Source organism: Scyliorhinus torazame, chromosome 9, assembly GCF_047496885.1.
Source record: "Scyliorhinus torazame isolate Kashiwa2021f chromosome 9, sScyTor2.1, whole genome shotgun sequence".
Classification (NCBI taxonomy): domain Eukaryota; kingdom Metazoa; phylum Chordata; class Chondrichthyes; order Carcharhiniformes; family Scyliorhinidae; genus Scyliorhinus; species Scyliorhinus torazame.
The window spans coordinates 59,753,484-59,776,532 of record NC_092715.1 but is presented as its reverse complement, the minus strand read 5'-3'; the positions used below and the strand labels follow the sequence as shown (position 1 = coordinate 59,776,532).

The 23,049-nt window shown below is 49.4% G+C and overlaps 1 protein-coding gene and 1 pseudogene across 1 annotated transcript in view; both read left to right on the top strand.

The window, feature by feature from the left end:
- The window catches only part of LOC140429234 (uncharacterized), a 188,588-nt gene that overhangs the window by 141,286 nt on the left and 24,253 nt on the right, over window positions 1-23,049 (top strand). Inside the window, exons 10-11 of the mRNA XM_072515986.1 lie at window positions 12,432-12,565; window positions 19,387-19,501. Coding sequence (XP_072372087.1) covers window positions 12,432-12,565; window positions 19,387-19,501 — 249 coding nt within the window. The remainder of the gene's footprint in view (window positions 1-12,431; window positions 12,566-19,386; window positions 19,502-23,049) is intronic.
- LOC140429925 (large ribosomal subunit protein eL30 pseudogene) lies at window positions 6,350-8,166 on the top strand (annotated as a pseudogene).

Here is a 23,049-nt window from a genome sequence, read left to right as displayed (position 1 = left end):
CTCGGGCAGTGTGTTCCAGATCCTAACCACTCGCTCCCGGGCAGTGTGTTCCAGATCCTAACCACTCGCTCTCGGGCAGTGTGTTCCAGATCCTGACCACTCGCTCTCGGGCAGTGTGTTCCAGATCCTAACCACTCGCTCTCGGGCAGTGTGTTCCAGATCCTAACCACTCGCTCTCGGGCAGTGTGTTCCAGATCCTAACCACTCGCTCTCGGGCAGTATGTTCCAGATCCTAACCACTCGCTCTCGGGCAGTGTGTTCCAGATCCTAACCACTCGCTCTCGGACAGTGTGTTCCAGATCCTAACCACTCGCTCTCGGGCAGTGTGTTCCAGATCCTAACCACTCACTCTCGGGCAATGTGTTCCAGATCCTAACCACGCGCTCTCGGGCAGTGTGTTCCAGATCCTGACCACTCGCTCTTGGGCAGTGTGTTCCAGATCCTAACCACTCGCTCCCGGGCAGTGTGTTCCAGATCCTAACCACTCGCTCTCGGGCAGTGTGTTCCAGATCCTAACCACGCGCTTTCGGGCAGTGTGTTCCAGATCCTAACCACTCGCTCTCGGGCAGTGTGTTCCAGATCCTCACCACTCGCTCTCCGGCAGTGTGTTCCAGATCCTAACCACTCGCTCTCGGGCAGTGTGTTCCAGATCCTGACCACTCGCTCTCGGGCAGTGTGTTCCAGATCCTAACCACTCGCTCTCGGGCAGTGTGTTCCAGATCCTAACCACTCGCTCCCGGGCAGTGTGTTCCAGATCCTAACCACTCGCTCTCGGGCAGTGTGTTGCAGATCCTGACCACTCGCTCTCGGGCAGTGTGTTCCAGATCCTGACCACTCGCTCTCGGGCAGTGTGTTCCAGATCCTAACCACTCGCTCTCGGGCAGTGTGTTCCAGATCCTGACCACTCGCTCTCGGGCAGTGTGTTCCAGATCCTAACCACTCGCTCTCGGGCAGTGTGTTCCAGATCCTGACCACTCGCTCTCGGGCAGCGTGTTCCAGATCCTAACCACTTGCTCTCGGGCAGTGTGTTCCAGATCCTGACCACTCGCTCTCGGGCAGTGTGTTCCAGATCCTAACCACTCGCTCTCGGGCAGTGTGTTCCAGATCCTAACCACTCGCTCTCGGGCAGTGTGTTCCAGATCCTAACCACTCGCTCCCGTGCAGTGTGTTCCAGATCCTAACCACTCGCTCTCGGGCAGTGTGTTCGAGATCCTAACCACTCGCCCTCGGGCAGTGTGTTCCTGATCTTGACCACTCGCTCTCGGGCAGTGTGTTCCAGATCCTAACCACTCGCTCTCGGGCAGTGTGTTCAAGATCCTAACCACTCGCTCTCGGGCAGTGTGTTCCAGATCCTAACCACTCGCTCTCGGGCAGTGTGTTCCAGATCCTAACTACTCGCTCTCGGGCAGTGTGTTCCAGATCCTAACCACTCGCTCTCGGGCAGTGTGTTCCAGATCCTAACCACTCGCTCTCGAGCAGTGTGTTCCAGATCCTAACCACGCGCTCTCGGGCAGTATGTTCCAGATCCTAACCCTCGCTCTTGGCAGTGTGTTCCAGATCCTAACCACTCGCTCTCGGGCAGTGTGTTCCAGATCCTAACCACTCGCTCTCGGGCAGTGTGTTCCAGCTCCTAACCACTCGCTCTCGGGCAGTGTGTTCCAGATCCTAACCACTCGCTCTCGGGCAGTGTGTTCCAGATCATAACCACGCGCTCTCGGGCAGTGTGTTCCAGATCCTAACCACTCGCTCTCGGGCAGTATGTTCCAGATCCTAACCACTTGCTCTCGGGCAGTGTGTTCCAGATCCTAACCACTCGCTCTCGGGCAGTGTGTTCCAGATCCTAACCACTCGCTCTCGGGCAGTATGTTCCAGATCCTAACCACTCGCTCTCGGGCAGTGTGTTCCAGATCCTAACCACTCGCTCTCGGACAGTGTGTTCCAGATCCTAACCACTCGCTCTCGGGCAGTATGTTCCAGATCCTAACCACTCGCTCTCGGGCAGTGTGTTCCAGATCCTAACCACTCGCTCTCGGGCAGTGTGTTCCAGATCCTAACCACGCGCTCTCGGGCAGTGTGTTCCAGATCCTAACCACTCGCTCTCGGGCAGTGTGTTCCAGATCCTAACCACTCGCTCTCGGGCAGTGTGTTCCAGATCCTAACCACTCGCTCTCGGGCAGTGTGTTCCAGATCCTAACCACTCGCTCTCGGGCAGTGTGTTCCAGATCCTAACCACTCGCTCTCGGGCAGTGTGTTCCAGATCCTAACCACTCGCTCTCGGGCAGTGTGTTCCAGATCCTAACCACTCGCTCTCGGGCAGTGTGTTCCAGATCCTAACCACTCGCTCTCGGGCAGTGTGTTCCAGATCCTAACTACTCGCTCTCGGGCAGTGTGTTCCAGATCCTAACCACTCGCTCTCGGGCAGTGTGTTCCAGATCCTAACCACTCGCTCTCGAGCAGTGTGTTCCAGATCCTTTCCACGCGCTCTCGGGCAGTATGTTCCAGATCCTAACCCTCGCTCTTGGCAGTGTGTTCCAGATCCTAACCACTCGCTCTCGGGCAGTGTGTTCCAGATCCTAACCACTCGCTCTCGGGCAGTGTGTTCCAGATCCTAACCACTCGCTCTCGGGCAGTGTGTTCCAGATCCTAACCACTCGCTCTCGGGCAGTGTGTTCCAGATCATAACCACGCGCTCTCGGGCAGTGTGTTCCAGATCCTAACCACTCGCTCTCGGGCAGTATGTTCCAGATCCTAACCACTCGCTCTCGGGCAGTGTGTTCCAGATCCTAACCACTCGCTCTCGGGCAGTATGTTCCAGATCCTAACCACTCGCTCTCGGGCAGTGTGTTCCAGATCCTAACCACTCGCTCTCGGACAGTGTGTTCCAGATCCTAACCACTCGCTCTCGGGCAGTGTGTTCCAGATCCTAACCACTCACTCTCGGGCAATGTGTTCCAGATCCTAACCACGCGCTCTCGGGCAGTGTGTTCCAGATCCTGACCACTCGCTCTTGGGCAGTGTGTTCCAGATCCTAACCACTCGCTCCCGGGCAGTGTGTTCCAGATCCTAACCACTCGCTCTCGGGCAGTGTGTTCCAGATCCTAACCACGCGCTCTCGGGCAGTGTGTTCCAGATCCTAACCACTCGCTCTCGGGCAGTGTGTTCCAGATCCTCACCACTCGCTCTCCGGCAGTGTGTTCCAGATCCTGACCACTCGCTCTCGGGCAGTGTGTTCCAGATCCTGACCACTCGCTCTCGGGCAGTGTGTTCCAGATCCTAACCACTCGCTCTCGGGCAGTGTGTTCCAGATCCTAACCACTCGCTCCCGGGCAGTGTGTTCCAGATCCTAACCACTCGCTCTCGGGCAGTGTGTTCCAGATCCTGACCACTCGCTCTCGGGCAGTGTGTTCCAGATCCTGACCACTCGCTCTCGGGCAGTGTGTTCCAGATCCTAACCACTCGCTCTCGGGCAGTGTGTTCCAGATCCTGACCACTCGCTCTCGGGCAGTGTGTTCCAGATCCTAACCACTCGCTCTCGGGCAGTGTGTTCCAGATCCTGACCACTCGCTCTCGGGCAGCGTGTTCCAGATCCTAACCACTTGCTCTCGGGCAGTGTGTTCCAGATCCTGACCACTCGCTCTCGGGCAGTGTGTTCCAGATCCTAACCACTCGCTCTCGGGCAGTGTGTTCCAGATCCTAACCACTCGCTCTCGGGCAGTGTGTTCCAGATCCTAACCACTCGCTCCCGTGCAGTGTGTTCCAGATCCTAACCACTCGCTCTCGGGCAGTGTGTTCGAGATCCTAACCACTCGCCCTCGGGCAGTGTGTTCCTGATCTTGACCACTCGCTCTCGGGCAGTGTGTTCCAGATCCTAACCACTCGCTCTCGGGCAGTGTGTTCAAGATCCTAACCACTCGCTCTCGGGCAGTGTGTTCCAGATCCTAACCACTCGCTCTCGGGCAGTGTGTTCCAGATCCTAACCACTCGCTCTCGGGCAGTGTGTTCCAGATCCTAACCACTCGCTCTCGGGCAGTGTGTTCCAGATCCTAACCACTCGCTCTCGGGCAGTGTGTTCCAGATCCTAACCACTCGCTCTCGGGCAGTGTGTTCCAGATCCTAACTACTCGCTCTCGGGCAGTGTGTTCCAGATCCTAACCAGTCGCTCTCGGGCAGTGTGTTCCAGATCCTAACCACTCGCTCTCGAGCAGTGTGTTCCAGATCCTAACCACGCGCTCTCGGGCAGTATGTTCCAGATCCTAACCCTCGCTCTTGGCAGTGTGTTCCAGATCCTAACCACTCGCTCTCGGGCAGTGTGTTCCAGATCCTAACCACTCGCTCTCGGGCAGTGTGTTCCAGCTCCTAACCACTCGCTCTCGGGCAGTGTGTTCCAGATCCTAACCACTCGCTCTCGGGCAGTGTGTTCCAGATCATAACCACGCGCTTTCGGGCAGTGTGTTCCAGATCCTAACCACTCGCTCTCGGGCAGTATGTTCCAGATCCTAACCACTTGCTCTCGGGCAGTGTGTTCCAGATCCTAACCACTCGCTCTCGGGCAGTGTGTTCCAGATCCTAACCACTCGCTCTCGGGCAGTATGTTCCAGATCCTAACCACTCGCTCTCGGGCAGTGTGTTCCAGATCCTAACCACTCGCTCTCGGACAGTGTGTTCCAGATCCTAACCACTCGCTCTCGGGCAGTATGTTCCAGATCCTAACCACTCGCTCTCGGGCAGTGTGTTCCAGATCCTAACCACTCGCTCTCGGGCAGTGTGTTCCAGATCCTAACCACGCGCTCTCGGGCAGTGTGTTCCAGATCCTAACCACTCGCTCTCGGGCAGTGTGTTCCAGATCCTAACCACTCGCTCTCGGGCAGTGTGTTCCAGATCCTAACCACTCGCTCTCGGGCAGTGTGTTCCAGATCCTAACCACTCGCTCTCGGGCAGTGTGTTCCAGATCCTAACCACTCGCTCTCGGGCAGTGTGTTCCAGATCCTAACCACTCGCTCTCGGGCAGTGTGTTCCAGATCCTAACCACTCGCTCTCGGGCAGTGTGTTCCAGATCCTAACCACTCGCTCTCGGCCAGTGTGTTCCAGATCCTAACTACTCGCTCTCGGGCAGTGTGTTCCAGATCCTAACCACTCGCTCTCGGGCAGTGTGTTCCAGATCCTAACCACTCGCTCTCGAGCAGTGTGTTCCAGATCCTTTCCACGCGCTCTCGGGCAGTATGTTCCAGATCCTAACCCTCGCTCTTGGCAGTGTGTTCCAGATCCTAACCACTCGCTCTCGGGCAGTGTGTTCCAGATCCTAACCACTCGCTCTCGGGCAGTGTGTTCCAGATCCTAACCACTCGCTCTCGGGCAGTGTGTTCCAGATCCTAACCACTCGCTCTCGGGCAGTGTGTTCCAGATCATAACCACGCGCTCTCGGGCAGTGTGTTCCAGATCCTAACCACTCGCTCTCGGGCAGTATGTTCCAGATCCTAACCACTCGCTCTCGGGCAGTGTGTTCCAGATCCTAACCACTCGCTCTCGGGCAGTATGTTCCAGATCCTAACCACTCGCTCTCGGGCAGTGTGTTCCAGATCCTAACCACTCGCTCTCGGCAGTGTGTTCCAGATCCTAACCACTCGCTCTCGGGCAGTGTGTTCCAGATCATAACCACTCGCTCTCGGGCAGTGTGTTCCAGATCCTAACCACTCGCTCTCGGGCAGTGTGTTCCAGATCATAACCACTCGCTCTCGGGCAGTGTGTTCCAGATCCTAACCACTCGCTCTCGGGCAGTGTGTTCCAGATCCTAACCACTCGCTCTCGGGCAGTGTGTTCCAGATCCTAACCACTCGCTCTCGGGCAGTGTGTTCCAGATCCTAACCACTCGCTCTCGGGCAGTGTGTTCCAGATCCTAACCACTCGCTCTCGGGCAGTGTGTTCCAGATCCTAACCACTCGCTCTCGGGCAGTGTGTTCCAGATCCTAACCACTCGCTCTCGAGCAGTGTGTTCCAGATCCTAACTACTCGTTCTCGGGCAGAGTGTTCCAGACCCTAACCACTCGCTCTCGGGCAGTGTGTTCCAGATCCTAACCACTCGCTGTGTGAAGAAGCTTTTCCTCATGTTGCTGTTGCTTCTTTTGCCTATCACCTGAATTCAGAGTCCCCTGGTTCTCGAGCTTTCAACATTGAGAACAGTCTCTCCCTATCTACCCTGTCCAGATCTCTCATGATTTCAACACCTCTATCAGATCTCCCCTCAATTCTCTCTTCTCTGAAGGAGAACAGCTACAGCTTCTGTCCCCATAATTGGAAACTTGCATCAGATGTTAAGGTACCCCACAGCGTCCATGGGCACATGTTCACGTACATGCCTCTTTTACTGACTTTGATGGCAAGAGCACCGTAAAAGCGATTGTATGAGAGAAATAATGCACCAGCTCATGCTGCTGTCAGCTTCTTTGAGGAATTATTTCACTGGGTGCCTGATAGAAACTGGGCCAGCAATAAAGCTAAATGGCCCCCATCAGATTTCCTGGGACGGAATGTGTAAAGATTGCCTTCTTATACAGGCTAAACAAGTCTGCCAGCACTGAGGATGCTCTTGGTCCATCTCACTGAACATGTGTCCTGCATCCCTCACTCATAATCCCACATTTCACTCTTTCCATCAATTCTGGATCTTCTACACCTAGTTATTAGATCCCCTTTTTCCTCTCCTGGTCTATGCATTATCTTCTGCCATCTCTCTTCTTTATCCTACAGCTTATAGATCTTTTCCTCTAGATCTCCTCTTGCGTTCTCTTTTGCGCTCTCTCCCTGTTTTCTTTCTTGGCATCTTTCTATGTGTGTGTGTGTGTCTCTCTCTCTCTCTCTCTCTCTCGTGTGTCTCTCTGCCTCTCTGTTCCTCTCCCTCTCTGTTTCTCTCTGTCTCTCTTGGGCCAAATTTTCGCTCCCAAGTTGGGAGCATAGAGTCAGGAAATTTCCCAACCCAGCAAAGCTGACTCAGAAACTGCCCAAATGATCAGATATCTGGTTCATGTGGGGGGTTGCTGTGTGTCAAGGCAAACTGTTTGAAAGGCCCACCACAGTGATCCGAGACTGTCCCCGTTGTAATAAAAAAATCAAAAATAGCCTCAAGTCTTATCCCTACACACTCCCCAGGCCCATCTAGGTCTACTCATACCAACCGCCACATGACCCCTACCCCTCCCCCCATGGTCTTTCACACCCTCCATGCCAACCTATGCCCCTTATATCCACCATGCCAACTTCGCACCAACACATGCCAGCCCATGCCCATCCCACTCACTACACTTTGTCCTTACACTCTCAATGCTAACTATCCAATGTCCACCATAGACAGACATCCGGAGCCATGCTGAGATTAAATAAAATAAATTTCTAAGTATAGACTTCACTGTGTTTAATAAATACTCATTGTAAAAGCCCATTCAATACATTTAAATTAATTCAAGTACTTAATCCCTTATGAAAATATTTCCTTCTAGTACTAGTCCCCTATAAAGATATCAAAGATAATATAACCTCCCAGAGCTGTGAGTCAAACTGTGAACTTACAGGGCTCCACTATCATAAAGACAGGTTGTGAAAGCAATCAAAGCCTTTCTCTCCCTGCAGCCATCTTGTGTTGGCCTCGCCGGCAGAGCCGCTCTGCCTCCCGCCGCCGCTCCGTGACATCCCTCACAACCCCCGGGCTCCCCATTCACCGCGTTCCTCAGGCTAAGGCAGCAGGGGCGGCCACAGCGGCAGGCAAGATAGTTGCAGCCAAGAAGACAAAAAAGTCATTGGAGTCCATCAACTCCAGGCGCCAGCTGGTTATGAAAAGTGGCAAATATGTGCTGGGCTACAAACAGACTTTGAAAATGATTCATCAAGGCAAAGCCAAGCTGGTTATTCTTGCTAACAACTGTCCAGCCTTGAGGAAATCTGAGATTGAGTACTATGCTATGTTAGCAAAAACTGGAGTGCATCACTACAGCAGCGACAACTTTGAACTGGGTACTGCTTGTGGTAAATACTACAGAGTGTGCACATTGGCGATCATTGATCCAGGTGATTCTGACATCATCAGGAGCATGCCAGAGCAAATCAGTGAAAAATAATCCAGCCAGTGTTATATTTTGCAAATAAAGTTACAATATAAAAAGAAAAAAGAAAAAAAAATTGAAAGCAATCAAACAGCACTATTCCTATAATGATAACCCTCAGGCTTATATCAACAAACATCTCTTGAAATTGCAAGCATTATCTTAATCAACTGCAGGTTGCCAATTGTTTCCAAATTTAAAGAGCAGGGTATTTAAAGGGCTGGAGAGACTGACAATTCCAAAGACCTTTTCCACATTTACACACACTAATGCCTACTCGTAACAATCCCAATGGGTAACTGATCTCTCCTAAAAGGGTACCTAACCTCTCCAAATAATTCTGGCAGCTTTAGATTTTTTCCTCAACAGTCTCAAACTCATGAGTTGTATTTTAGAAACCTGGTTTACTAAAATTACTTCTGTTTCCAGCCAGAAGTACTTCTAAACATGCAGTTGCCTCCCTGAACCATGGATGTTTGAAAAATCTCCCACACGGGTGAAAATTGTGACTGTCGGGTTTAGGGGCAGGACTTTGGATTCCAGGCTCCAGCACCAATTTGGCTAAGGTCTGGACCATTCAAACTTCACAAAGTTTTGGACCTCTTTTTCTTTATCTCTCCCCTCCCCCTTCTCTCTCTCTCCATATTTCTCTCCCTCTTTCTCTCTCTTCTCTCTCTCTCTCTCTCCCTCCCTCCCTCTTTCTCTCTCTCTTTCTTTATCTTTCACCCTCTCTCCCTTCCTCCCTCTCTCTCTTCCTCCCCTTCTCCCTTTCCTCTGTCTTTTTTTCTCTCTTTCTTTTACTTGCTCAATTTTTCTCTGTCTTTCATTCTCTCTCGCTCTCTCTTCCCCACTTTCATTCTCTCCTTCTGTTTGTTCCTTTCGCTCTCTTTCATTTTCTCTCTCTCTATTCCCCCATCCCCATTCTTTCTCTCGCTCTCTTTCTTCCTCCCTTGCTCCCTTTTTGCCTCTCTTTCTCCCTTTTTGCCTCTCTTTCTCCTTTTCCCCCTCTTTTTCTCATTTCTCCTCTCCCTTTTTTCCACTCTCCCCCTTTCTTCCTCTCTTTTTCCCTTTCCTCCCCTCTCAATTTCTTCCCCTTTTTTTCTTCCTCTCTCTCCCTTTCTTCCTCTATTTCTCCCTTTCCTCCTCTTTCTCACCCTTACTCTCTCTCTCATTTTCTGCTTCACTGTCTCTTTCATCCTCTCTCTCATCAGCTCTCTCACTTTCTTCATCTCTCCTTCTTTCTCTCCCTCTCTTTCTTTCTTCTTCTCACTCTCTTCCTCTCCCTTTCCTCTCTCTTTCTTCTCCTTTCTTCCTCTCTCTTTCTTCCTCTTCCTTTCTCTCTTTCTTCCTCTCCCTCGTTTTCTGCCTCCCTTTCTTCCTTGCTCTCTCTTTCATCCTCTCTTTCTCTTCCTCTCGCTTTATTGCTCCCTCTCTTCCCCTCTCTCTCTTTCTTCACCTCTCTCTTTGTTTATCTCTCTTTCGTCATCTCTCCCTTCCTTCCTCTCTCTCTCTTCCTCTCCCTGTCTTCCTCTCTGTTTCCTCTCTTCCTCCTTTCTGTTTCCCCTTTTCTTCCTCTCTCCCTTTCTTTCTCTCTCTCCTTTTTCCGCTCTATTTCTTGCTCTCTCTCCCTTACTTCCTCTCTATTTCTCTCTCTTTCTTTCTTCCTCTTTCTCCCTTTTTTGCTCTCCCTCTCACTCGCTCCCTTTCTTACTCTCACTCTTTCTTTCTCCCTTTCTTACTTCACTTCTCACCTTCCCTTTCTACATCTCTCTCTTTCACCTTTCTCTCTTACCTATCTCTCTCTCCCTTTCTTCTTTTCTCTCTCTTCCTCTCTCTCTTTCACCTTTCTCTTTCATCTCTCTCTCTCTTTCTTCCCCTCTCTTTCCCCTTCTTCTCTCTCCCTTTCTTCCTCTCTCTCCCTTTCTCTTTCCTCATCTCGCTCTCTTCCTCTCTCTTGCTTCTTCTGTCTATCTCTGTTTCATCCTCTCTCTCTTCTTCTCCCTTTCTTCCTCTCGCTCTCTCTCCCTTTCTCTTTCCCCCTCTCGCTCTCTTCCTCTCTCTTGCTTCCTCTGTCTGTCTCTGTTTCATCCTCTCTCTCTTCCTCTCCCTTTCTTCCACTCTCTCTCCCATTCTTCCTTTCTCTCTTTCTTCTCCCGCTCTCTTTACCTTTTTTCCTCACTTTTTATCTTTCTTCATCTCTCTCTCTCTCTCTCTCTCTCTCTGTCATTTTCTGCCTCACTGTCTCCCTTTCTTCCTCTCCCTCTCTTTCAACATCTCTCTCTCCTTCATCTTCTCTTTCCCTTTCTTCCTCTCCCTTTTTTGCTCTATTTCTCTGTCTCTCTCTCTCTTTCACCCTCCCTTGCTTTCTTTCTTCCTCTCGTTCTCTTTCTTCCTCTTGCTCTCATTATTCCTCTCCTTTTCTTCCTCTCTCACCCTTTCTTCCTCTTTCTCACGTCCCTCCATCTATTTCTTCCTCTTTCTCTCTTCCCTCTGTCTATTTCTTCCTCTCTCTCCCTTACTTCCTCTCTCTCTTTCTTCTCCCTCTCTCTTTCTTCCTCTCTCTCTCTTTCTTGGTCCCTCTCTTTCCCTTTCTTACTCCATCTCCCTTTCTTACTTTCTCATTTTCTTCCCTTCCCTCTCTTCCTCTCTCCCCCTTTCTTCCTCTCTCCCTTTCTCCCCCTCTCTGTTTCTCCCTTTCCTCTCTTTCTTCCTCTCTCTTTCTCCCTTTAATCCTCTCTCTCTCCCTGTCTTCCACTCTCACACCCATACTTCCTCTCGCTCTCTCTCCCTGTCTCTCTCCCTTTCTTCCTCTCTCCTTTTCTTCCTCTCTCTCTTCCTTTCTCCATCTCCCTCTCCCTCTCTCTCCCTTTTTCCCTCTCTCTCTCTTCCGCTCCCTCCCTTTTTTCTGCTCTCGCACCCTTTCTTCCCCCCTCTCTCTCTTTCTTCTTCCTCTCCCTTCTGCTCGCTCTCCCTTTCTTCTGCTCTCTCTCCCTTTCTTTGTCTCTTTCTCCCTTTCTTCCTCTCTAGTTCTTCCTCTCTCTCTCTTCCCCCTCTCCTCTTTGTTCCCTCTCTCCCTCTCACTTTCTTCCCCATCTCTCTAGTTCTCTTTTTCTTTCTCTCTATCTCTCTCTTCCCCCCTCTCTTTCTCTCTCTCTCTTTCCTCCTCTCTCTCCCTCTCTCTCTCTCTCTTTCTTCCTCTCTTTTTCTTTGTGTCTTATTCTTGCTGTCTGCTCCCTTACTTCCTTCATGTTCTGTCTCTCTCTTTCTCCCCCCCTCTCTCCCGCTCTTCTTCAAGCTCTCACAGGTTTCCTGCCGTCACAACAGCCTCCATCGCCACCGACACACGGAACTTGACACCGGGTTAAAAATCCAAGCCGTTATCTCTGTCCCCAGCTGCCTCCCTGTCCTCTCCTAATGTTTCTTTTCTGCTTCTCTGTCCTCTGGTTATCTCGGAACATTTCCAACAGAATTTTGCTTTTTGTTAGTTTTTTTGCAGATGAAAAAAAATTACCTCATGGGTTATGGACTTCACTGGCAAGGCCTGCAATTTTGCTCATTCCTATTGCCTTTAAGAAGGTGTATGTGAGCCTCCTTTTGGGCTGCTGCGGTCCATTTGGTGTAGGTACTCTCACAGCGCTGTTAGAAATGGAGCTCCTGGGAGTTAAGGGCCTCAAGATTATTGTACCAATGATTGATGGTTAATCTGACATTGAATCCTGCCACCTGGATGGTATTACACAGTTAGACAAATATAGAAGTAGACGAGGGAACAGCGTATAATGATTCAGCTCTTTAAATTCGCTGGGCTTCTTGGCCTATTAAAAGCTGCACCCTTATCAACTAAATAATCAGGGAGCAGTCCTCTTCTATCCTCCAGGATTTTGAACGTTAAACATCGAGAAGGTGCTGAGGCCTGTGTGGAGCACAAGTTCTGAAGAGGAAGTTGGTTTGCAGGCCAGATCAGAGAAGCTGACCAAACACATTTTGAACATCACTGCCATACAGTATTGGTGCGCAAAATGTCCAGAGTTGGAATCAGACGTAAGCCTTCTGCCCCCAGAGGAGGAAACATTACCAACTGAACTAAGCTGACACTTCAGCTTGGGCACCGGCGATAACCGACTCAAAGGAAGCTCTTCTCCAATATGAAAGGGGCGGGTTTGAAGCTCAGTTTAGAATCAAATACTCGGGGTTCTCACTCACACTTGTGTGGGATGAATCATATATTGGTACAAGGAGGCCGGAAAGTCGTTTTACCGTAATAGAATCCTTGCAAGCTGAGATCTGCCTTATGTTCAATTGTGTTTAGTAACACTGACTTTACGTTTTATCTTCTTTCAGGTCAATAGCAGGTATCAGAGGGTGTGAGCTGACAGTCAGGCTACAGCCACAAGAGAAGTTTCTATTCTTTGTGAAAACCGTGAACACTCTTGGAACGAGTGATACGAGCAAGCCAGCGGTGATTTCTACTAAAAGTAGGTGATTTGTTTCAAAATCTTGCGATGCAATTACCGACTGAAATCTGCAGTTACTAGATTTTTGTCTCATTCTTTAAAGAACAATTTGTTATTTTAGACGACTGTACAAAGGTTGCTGACTGTTTCTGTGACTGATACAATCTGACATCTCGATGCACGACAGTTTGTTGAGCTGAAGGAGCAGGCAAATTTTTATTAATTAGCGAAGAAATCGGAATGAGGTGCAATACAAATAGTCAAAGTTTCCTATTTGCAACAAACATTTTGAAAGAAACAGAATTGCAATTAAATAAAACAGTCAAAAGAAGATTTAGAAATCTGGGTGGCCCAATGTGGCTCAGTGACAGTTCTCAGTGAAAGAAAATGAGGTCAAAGCTGGAGGAGGAAAGGGTTAGAATGATGAGGCGGGACCACCTTAGTCAATGGGGGTAGGTGTCAGTAGCATAGTTGTAATGTTACTGGATGGGTGTCAGAACCCCCATGAGGATCACGGGGAAACCATTGTCGCTCTTCCAGTAGGAAACATGGAGTAAGAGCTTCCCCAGTAGGGGGTGGGGGCCACCCAGCTGGAGCTCGTTCAAGACCTCCATATAAAAACTGGCCCAAGCAGGGCCAGGAATTATTGGTTGTCCCAACCAGGGGCAAAATTCTCCGGAAACTGCGCGATGTCCGCCGACTGGCGCCCAAAACGGTGCAAATCAGACGGGCATCGCGCCGCCCCAAAGGTGCGGAATGCTCCGCATCTTTGGGGGCCGATCCCCAACATTGAGGGGCTAGGTCGGCGCCGGACGAATTTCCGCCCCGCCAGCTGGCGGAAAAGGCCTTTGGTGCCCGCCAGCTGGCACGGAAATGACATCTCCAGGCGGCGCATGCGCAGGAGCGTCAGCGGCCGCTGACGGCATTCCCGCGCATGCGCAGTGGAGGGAGTCTCTTCTGCCTCCACCATGGTGGAGACCGTGGCGGAGGCGGAAAGGAAAGAGTGCCCCCACGGCACAGGCCCGCCCGTGGATCGGTGGGCCCCGATCGCGGGCCAGGCCACCGTGGGGGCACCCCCTGGGGCCAGATCGCCCCGCGCCCCCCCCAGGACCCCGGAGCCCGCCCGCGCCGCCTTGTCCCGCCAGTAAGGTAGGTGGTCTAATTTACGCCGGCGGGACAGGCAATTTAGCGGCGGGACTTCGGCCCATCCGGGCCGGAGAATCGAACAGGGGGGCCCGCCAACCGGCGCGGCGCGATTCCCACCCCCGTCAAATATCCGGTGACGGAGACTTCGGCAACCGGCGGGGGCGGGATTCACGCCAGCCCCCGGCGATTCTCCGACCCGGCGGGGGGTCGGATAATCTCGCCCAAGGACTGGATTGGGAGAGGGGTGCTGCCGTGGGCAGAGTATTGTACATAGTTCAATAAACCCTTGTTCCAATACCACTGGCTTCCTCAAATTACTGAATTAGGTAATCCAGAGGCCTGGATTAATGCTCTGCCATCATGTGTTCAAATCCCACCATGGGAGGGAGCTAGAGGGACTTAAATTCAATTAACAAATCCGAAATAAATGACGATCATGAAACTACATGATTGTCATAAAACCCCATCTGGTTCACTAAGGGCCTTCCGGGGAAGAAATCTACTTTCCTTACCTGGTCTCGCGGAGTCACTTGTAGTTGACCCATAACAGACCTCTGAAAATGGCTTAGCAAGCCAGTCAGTTATCGGCAGCTCACCTACAATTACTGGAGGGCAATTAAGGATGGGCAATAAATGCTAGCCTTGCTAACGACACCCACATCCCAAGGACGGATAACATAAACAAAAATGTGGAAGAGAAGGTGTCAGGAAATGAGTTCAACATCAAGCTTGAACTCGTTGAGGTGAATTGAGAAAATGATGACGCTGTATCCCTTGGAGCACAGATTGTTGAGTCCAAAAGGGTAATGTTATAGAGGGCATAGCAAAATCATCATAGAGTCTTCGAGTCATATGTTTACAGCATGGAAACAGGCCCTTTGGCCCAGCTTGTCCGTGCCGCCCAGTTTCTATCACTAAGCTAGTCCCACTTGCCCACATTTGGCCCATATCCCGCTATATCCACCCTGCCCATGTAACTGTCTAACTGTTTTTTAAAGGAAAAAATTGTACCCGTCACTACCACTGCCTCTCTCAACTCATTCCAGATGCTCACCACCCTCTGTGTGAACAAATTTCCCCTCTGGTCTCTTTTGAATCTCTCCCCTCTCACCTTAAACCTATGCCCTCTCTTTCTAGACTCCTCTACCTTTGGGAAAGGATGTTGACTGTCTACCTTATCTATACCCCTCATTATTTTATAAACTTCTTTAAGGTCACCCCTAAGTTTCCTACGCTCCAGGGAAAAGAGTCCCAGCCTATCCAGCCTCTCCTTATAGCTCAGACCATCCTGGTAGCATCCTCGTAAATCTCTTCTGCACTCTTTCTAGTTTAACAATATCCTTCCTATAATAGAGTGACCAGAACTAAACACAGTATTCCATGTGTGGTCTGACTAATGAAGTACAACTTCAATAAGACGTCCCAACTCCAGTATTCAATATTCTGACCAATAAAACCTAGCATGCTGAATGACTTCTCCACCACCCTGTCCACCTGTGACTCCGCCTTCAAGGACCTGTGAACCTATGTACCCCTAGATTTATTTGTTCTGTAACACCCTCAACTCCCTACCATTTAACTGAGTAGGTCCTGCCCTGATTTGATCTACCAAAATGCATCACCTCACATTTATCCAAATTAAACTCCATCTGCCATTCATCGGCCCATTGGCCCAATTGGTCAAGATTCTGTTGCAATCTTATATAACCTTCTTCTATCCACAATGCCACCAATATTGGTGTCATCTGCAAACTTACTAACCTTGGGCGTCATTCTCCGACCCCCCGCCGGGTCGGAGAATGGCCGTTGGCCGCCGTGAATCCCGCCCCCGCCCCCGCCGAAGTCTCCGCTCCCGGAGATTGGGCGGGGGCGGGAATCCAGCCGCGCCGGTTGGCGGGACCCCCCGCTGGATTCTCCGGCCCGGATGGGCCGAAGTCCCGCCCAGAAACTGCCTGTCCCGCCGACGTAAATCAAACCTGGTATTTACCGGCGGGACCAGGCAGCGTGGGCGGGCTCCGGGGTCCTGGGGGGGGGCGCGGGGCGATCTGACCCCGGGGGGTGCCCCCACGGTGGCCTGGCCCGCGATCGGGGCCCACCGATCCGCGGGCGGGCCTGTGCCGTGGGGGCACTCTTTCCCTTCCGCCTCCGCTACGGCCTCCACCATGGCGGAGGCGGAAGAGACTCTCCCCACTGCGCATGCGCGGGAAACTTTCGGCGGCCGCTGACGCTCCCGCGCATGCGCGGGGAAACTGACAGCGGCCGCTGACGCTCCCGCGCATGCGCCGCATTTCCGCGCCAGCTGGCGGGGCAACAAACGCCATTTCCGCCAGCTGGCGGGGCGGAAATCCCTCCGGCGTCGGCCTAGCCCCTCAATGTTGGGGCTAGGCCGCCAAAGATGCGGAGACTTCCGCACCTTTTTGCCGGCGCGATGCCCGTCTGATTTGCGCCGGCTTTGGCGCCAGTCGGCGGGCATCCCGCCGTTGGGGGAGAATTTCGCCCCATGTCTCCCACATTCTCATCCAAATCATTAATATTGTATAACAAAGAACAGTGGACCCAGTGCCAATCCCTGAGGCACACCGCTGGTCCCAGGCCTCCAGTTTGAAAAACAACCCTCCACAACCACACTTTGGCTTTGGTCACCAAACCAATTTTGTATCCAATTGGCTACCTCATCCTGGATTCCGTGAGATTTAAACTTTTGCAACAACCTACCATGCGGTACCTTGTCAAAGGCCTTGCTAAAGTCCATGTAGACAACGTCGACTGCACTACCCTCATCTACATTCTTGATTGCCCCTTCAAGAAACTCAATCAAATTGGTGAGACATGACTTTCCCCTTACAAAGCCATGCTGACTTTCCCTAATTAGCCCATGCCTGATTAGATGTCTGTAGATCCTGTCCCTCAGAGTACCTTCTAACAATTTCCCGTACCAGCCTCCCCGAACAGGCGCCGGAATGTGGCGACTAGGGGCTTTTCACAGTAACCTCATTTGAAGCCTACTTGTGACAATAAGCGATTTTCATTTCATTACAGAAGTAAGGCTCACCAGTCTGTAGTTCCCAGGCTTATCCCTACAGCCCTTCTTAAACAAGGGCACAATATTTGCTCCCCTCCAATCTTCAGGCACGTCTCCTGTCGCTGTCGATGATTTAAGTATCTCAGCTAGGGAGCCTGAAATTTCCTCCCTAGCCTCCCACAACATCCTGGGATACATTTCATCAGGTCCCGGCCCGGGGATTTATCTATCTTGATCCGCTTTAATACCTCCAGCACCTCCTTCTCTGTAATATGTACACTCCTCAAGACATCGCATTTCATTTCTCCAGTTTCCCTAACATTGGTATCTTTCTCAACAATAAATATTGACGAGAAATATTCATTTAGGACCTCTCCCATCCCTTGTGGATCTGCACATAGATGATCCTGTTTATCCTTAAGAGGCCCTACCCTCTCCCTAGTCACCCTTTTACCCTTTATGTATCGGTAAAAGCACTTTGGATTTTCCTTTGCATTATCTGCCAAGACAATTTCATGCCCCCTTTTTGCCCTCTTTCATGAAGAAGAATGAGGTCAGAGATGGAAATAGGGTAGGCAGAAGAGGCAACACTTTGTTCTTACTCCGTGGAATGAAGAAGAATAGTTCTGAAAGAACAGGAATGAGACACTGGATGAATTGAAACTGAGCAGCAGGGAAGCTTGGATGTAGAGCGAGGTAACAATGCTGTAGAGAGATATTGCGGATAGAGGGTGGGTTGCAATATCGAGTGGTGTTTGAAAGAACATTGAAAATTGGAGATATTATTGACCATGAGTCTACTTGAAAGGAGCAAACGTCAGCTGAGAGCCTTGGGCAATGAATCAGAGATAGAAATATAATTGTGAAAATTAATTGTGGCAGATAAGTAGTCATGAAAATGGGGACAGATCATTTTATGCAAATGAGAAGAAAGAGGCAAATGAAATGCAAAGGAAATAATCGAGCTTCGTTAAGGCCTGGAGACGAAGTGACCATTACTCAAAAAGTAGAGTTAACCAAACAATGCCATAAATACACAACAAGTTAATCACTAGGAAAGGTTAATTAATATTTTGGATGACAACCCAACATTTGAACTACATACCAGGCAGCCTAGCATCAGTTGTTGGGAAGATGCTACAATCTATTCTGAAGTCTTAACAATGTACTTAAGAAATCATTGTCTGATCAGACAAAGTCATGGTATTACAAAATGAAGATTGTGTTTTGTAAATTTATTTGAAACTTTTTGAGAATTTAACTTGTTAGGATAGATAAAGGGCAACTGGTAGATGTAGTATACTTAGATTTTCAAAAAACATTCAATATGGTACCATGCAAGATAAAAGCTCAAGGAGTAGAGGGTAATATATTAGTGTGGATGGAGGATTGTCTAACGGACAGGAAGCAGAGTAATGATAAATGTAGCTTTTACAAGGTGGTTGCCGTAACTCATGGAGTGCCACATGGCACAGTGCTGGGGCCTCATCTATTTACAATTTATATTAATGATGTAGGAGATTAGCAGCGATCTTCGCCCTGAGTGCAAATCCCGTAATGACCCAAAAAGGCATGAATCTGACTTCCATACATTTTTATAAATTATAATATAATTACTGGTCTTAACACCATATCGTCCACCCACAACGTTTCTGCGCTCCCTCCCCCCACCACCACGGTGTGAGGTCCCGCCGGCGTGAATCACTATTGGTTTTCAAAAACAAAAAACAAGTTGTGATGAGCATGCCAGGGGCACGGAGATGCCTGTAGCATCTGGGGGTTGAGGTACATGCCTGGGCACTGCCCCCAGTACAGGGCAATGTCAGGGGGCATTGGTAGGGGGTTACCCTGCTCCATTGGGGGGAGGTTCCCCTTCCATACGTGAGGGTGGGGCTCCATGTTAAGGAAGGATATATTTGCCTTAGAAGCAGTACGGCGAAGATTCACTCGATTAGTCCCTGAGATGTGGTGGTTGTCCTCTGGCGAGAGGTTGAGTAAATTGAGCCTGTGCTCTCTGGAGTTTAGGAATATGAGAGGTGATTTCATAAAAACATATGATTCTGAAGGGGCTCGATAGGGTAGATACTGAGAGATTGTTTCCGTTGGGTGGGGGGGGCACAGTCTCGGGATAATGGATCGATCGTTTCAGACTGAGAAGAGGAGAAATTACTTCACTCAAAGGGATGTGAATCCGAGGAATTCTCAACCCCCGAAGATGCTCTGTTTATATATTTCTATAAAAATATATTTAAGGCTGAGATGGACAGAATTTTGGTGTTTTGGGGATATGGAGAATAGATGGGAATATGGAGTTGTGAAAGTAGATTAGCCATGATGTATTCAGTGGCAGAGCAGGTTTGAGGGGCTGTATACTCTTTTCCTGCTGCTACTTCTTATCTTTTTGAGTTTTCTCTTTGGAGGAAAGGGAGGTACCGATTGGGTACAGGATCGAAAACTATGCACTTCAGTGCAGACTGAAATTATTACATACTTTTTGGAATGTTCCTGTGCTGCTTGATGACTATCTATGGCTCAAAGTTGGGGGGTGTGAAGATAAATGGATTTCTGGAATTTTACTTGATTATCTTTGGGGAGTCGGCACACATTGAAAGTTGAAAAGGTATTGTTAGTAAAGACTGCATTTCATTTTTAAAATTAATTTGTCACTGAATAGATACTCGCTTTCAACTGAACAAAGAAACAGTCCCTCCGCATTTGCAGCTGTCTGAAGACGGGACAGTCATTCACTTTGATGAGCTAGCTGTGGAAAATGAAAGTCTCCTGACTGAGTGAGTAGCCACAATATTGAAACATGAGAAGAACAATTCCGTCACACTGTAACTGGTGGTTGGCTGAAGACTTTACATTTTGTAACATAGCCTGAAAAAGGACAGTGATGACTCAACGAATTAAAGCTCCATTGTCTTCTGTCATTGTGTGATTGGATTCAGCTTTACCTCCATGATTCTTGTGCAAGTCAAGTACCTCCTTCAGTCAAGGAGATTCTGGCCAATTCCGGCCTGCTGGACATATCCCTGGTTTCCATGGTCCCACCATTGGCCAAGCATTGAGATTCCCTTTCTAAATGAGGTGTTAGGTGATTGACTAATAACTTTGATAAGAGAATTGGATAAATACTTGCAGGAGAAATATTTTCAGTGGTTTGGTGGGAGGAACAGGGGAATGGGACCACATGGATGGCTCTTTCAAAGAACCAGAATTGGTATGATGGGCTGAATGGCGTTGTTCTGCTCTGTATGATTTCTATTATAAAACCAACCCGTTTCCCAAATAGAAAGAGAAAACTGTAGAAAATCTTCTGAACTCCCAACTCTTTGTTTTTTACAGAAGCATTCTTTATTGATATATCTAAAAGAAAGACAAAAAAATTTAAAATGGCCACCACAGAGAGTGCAATGATATTCTAATTTTCTACATAATTCATGTTGCACTCTGAGGTGATTCAATACAATTGTGGCACATTTAATACTTGCTGTATACAGTCAGTGTGAGTTATATAGCCCGAGGGGTTCTACACAAATTTCAGCCCCGCTATGTAATATGGCCTTAGACAATGACCATTCCCAATTTCGCCTCTGCAGCAGCTGCCCCAAGCTTTAGAGCATCTTCAGCACATAGTCCTGAATTTTGGAATGTGCCAGTCCGCAACACTCAGTTGAGGACAACTCTTTGCACTGGGAGACCAGCACGTTCGGGCAGATCAAAGAGCACCTTTCATTGAGTTGATAATGCTCCAGCCGTATTTGATGTTTGTCCCAGTGCACACCCCTGGGAACTGCTTCCTTCCATTTCTGTAACCTCACTCATCATCTTTAACCCACTCCATTGTCTCCTGAAAATTTCCATAAAGCCTTCAACATATTCAAATTCAATCAGGGGTGAAATTGGGTGAAATTTATCATGTTATCCATTCACAATGCTTGTGTCCTTGGCATGTTTTTCTACATATAAAAAAAAGCCTTTAAATTGCTTTATTGTTGAACGAGGAGCGTTTCTCAGTGCCACAGCTGCTGCAAAGTTAGTGTGAAGACAGTGTGGAAATTGGCAGCGGTCCTGACATTCAGAGGAGCCAGAAGCATTATTCACACAGTGGCATCAGTAATCTTTACTTTGGACATGTTGAAGGAGGAGGATAATGTGGATGATGTTCTGCAGAGGGCTAGGGGGTTCTGATCCTATAGGAATTCGCTACCCCATGCAGTGTGTCCATTCCTGGCTGAAGAACTCACTGAGGAACATTATGTGAGGTGCCCCAACCCCCTTGGAACCAAACCAGCGACCAAGGAGAAGCAGCAGTGTTAGTACAAAGAACAAAGAAGAGTACAGCACAGGAACAGGCACTTCGGCCCTCCAAGCCCGTGCCGACCATGCTGCCCGACTAAACTACAATCTTCTACACTTCCTGGGTCCGTATCCCTCTATTCCCATCCTATTCATGTATTTGTCAAGATGCCCCTTAAATGTCACTATCATCCCTGCTTCCACCACCTCCTCCGGTAGCGAGTTCCAGGCACCCACTACCCTCTGCGTAAAAAACTTGCCTCGTACATCTACTCTAAACCTTGCCCCCTCACCTTAAACCTATGCCCCCTAGTAATTGACCCCTCTACCCCGGGGAAAAGCCTCTGACTATCCACTCTGTCTATGCCCCTCATAATTTTGTAGACCTCTATCAGGTCGCCCCTCAACCTCCTTCGTTCCAATGAGAACAAACTGAGTTTATTCAACCGCTCCTCATAGCTAATGCCCTCCATACCAGGCAACATTCTGGTAAATCTCCTCTGCACCCTCTCTAAAGCCTCCACATCCTTCTGGTAGTGTGGCGACCAGAATTGAACACTATACTCCAAGTGTGGCCTAACTAAGGTTCTAGAAAATTTAGATTATCAAATTCATTTTCTCCAATTAAGGGCAATTTAGTGTGGCCAATCCACCTACTCTGCTCATCTTTGGGTTGTGGGGGTGAAACCCACGCAAACACGGGGAGAATGTGCAAACTCCACACAGACAGTGACCCAGAATCGAACCAGGGACCTCGGTGCCATGAGGCAGCAGTGTTATCCACTGCGCCACCGTGCTGCCCACACTGTAAAAATTGTGGCAGAATTCAATTTTTTTGCTACAGAATCTTTCCAAGTAATGGTAGACGGCAAAAGTCAACTTATTTGCCGTCTATTGCTACCTTGTCTTGTTTTAAATTCATTTTTATGGGGTGTGGGATTCGCTGGCTAGGCCAGCATTTGTTGCCCATTCTTTTTTTTTTAACTTATTTTATTATAAACATGTAGGTTACAGGAAATAAACACCCCGGGAAAAATACTTCCCAACAATCAACTATATAGTATGTACAGAGTTTTCCCCTTTTTCACCGCCCCCCACCCATTTACCCGCTCTCTCTCCATAGCCCTTAATTCCTTGAGAAATCAAGAATTTATCAACTTCTGTCTTAAAGACAGTCAACGTCCTGGCCTCCACCGCCCATTAGGCGCATCCTTGTGCAAGAGGAGGTCCCTCACTCCATACTCCCCAATTGATCTCCTGTTCCAACTCCGCTTCCCATTTCTCCTTGATCTTCACCACGCGCTCACCTCCCTGCTCCGCCAGCCACTTACATATTTCCCATTAAGGGCTGGTTTAGCTCAGTGGGCTTGACAGCTGGTTTGTGATGCAGAACAAGGCCAGCAGGGCGGGTTCAATTCCCGTACCAGCTTACCCGAATAGGCGGCGGAATGTGGCGACTAGGGGCTTTGCACAGTAACTTCATACTTGTGACGATAAAAGGTTATTATTGTTGCATATCCCCAATTTTCCCCTCCCCTTCCACATCAGGAAGCAACAGTCGCTCCAGCAGGGTGTTGTTGCCCATTCCTAATTGCCCTTTGAGAAGGTGGTGGTGAGCTGCCTTCTTGAACTGCTGCAGTCCATGTGGTTGGTATAGGTAAACCCACTCAACAATTTCCATCTTCATTGTCTGTGTCATTTTACATGTATGTCCTGGTGCGACAAAAATCCTGAATGCAGCAGTCCTTATATTCAGTATTTGTAATCCATGCTGATATGGACAGATGCATCTGTGGCAGGCTGGTTGATGAGGATAAGGTCTGGTATGTTTTTCCATCTTATTAGTTTCTTCACCACCTCTTGCAGACCCAGCCTGGCAGCTATGTCCTTTAGGACCTGGACAGCTCGTTCAGTAGTTCTGCAACCGAGCTACTCTTGGTGATGGACATTGAAGTCACCCACATTCTGTGCCCTTGGCATCCTCATTGCTTTCTCTAAGTGGTCTTAGTTTAATTGCTCTGTTTTATCACCTTTG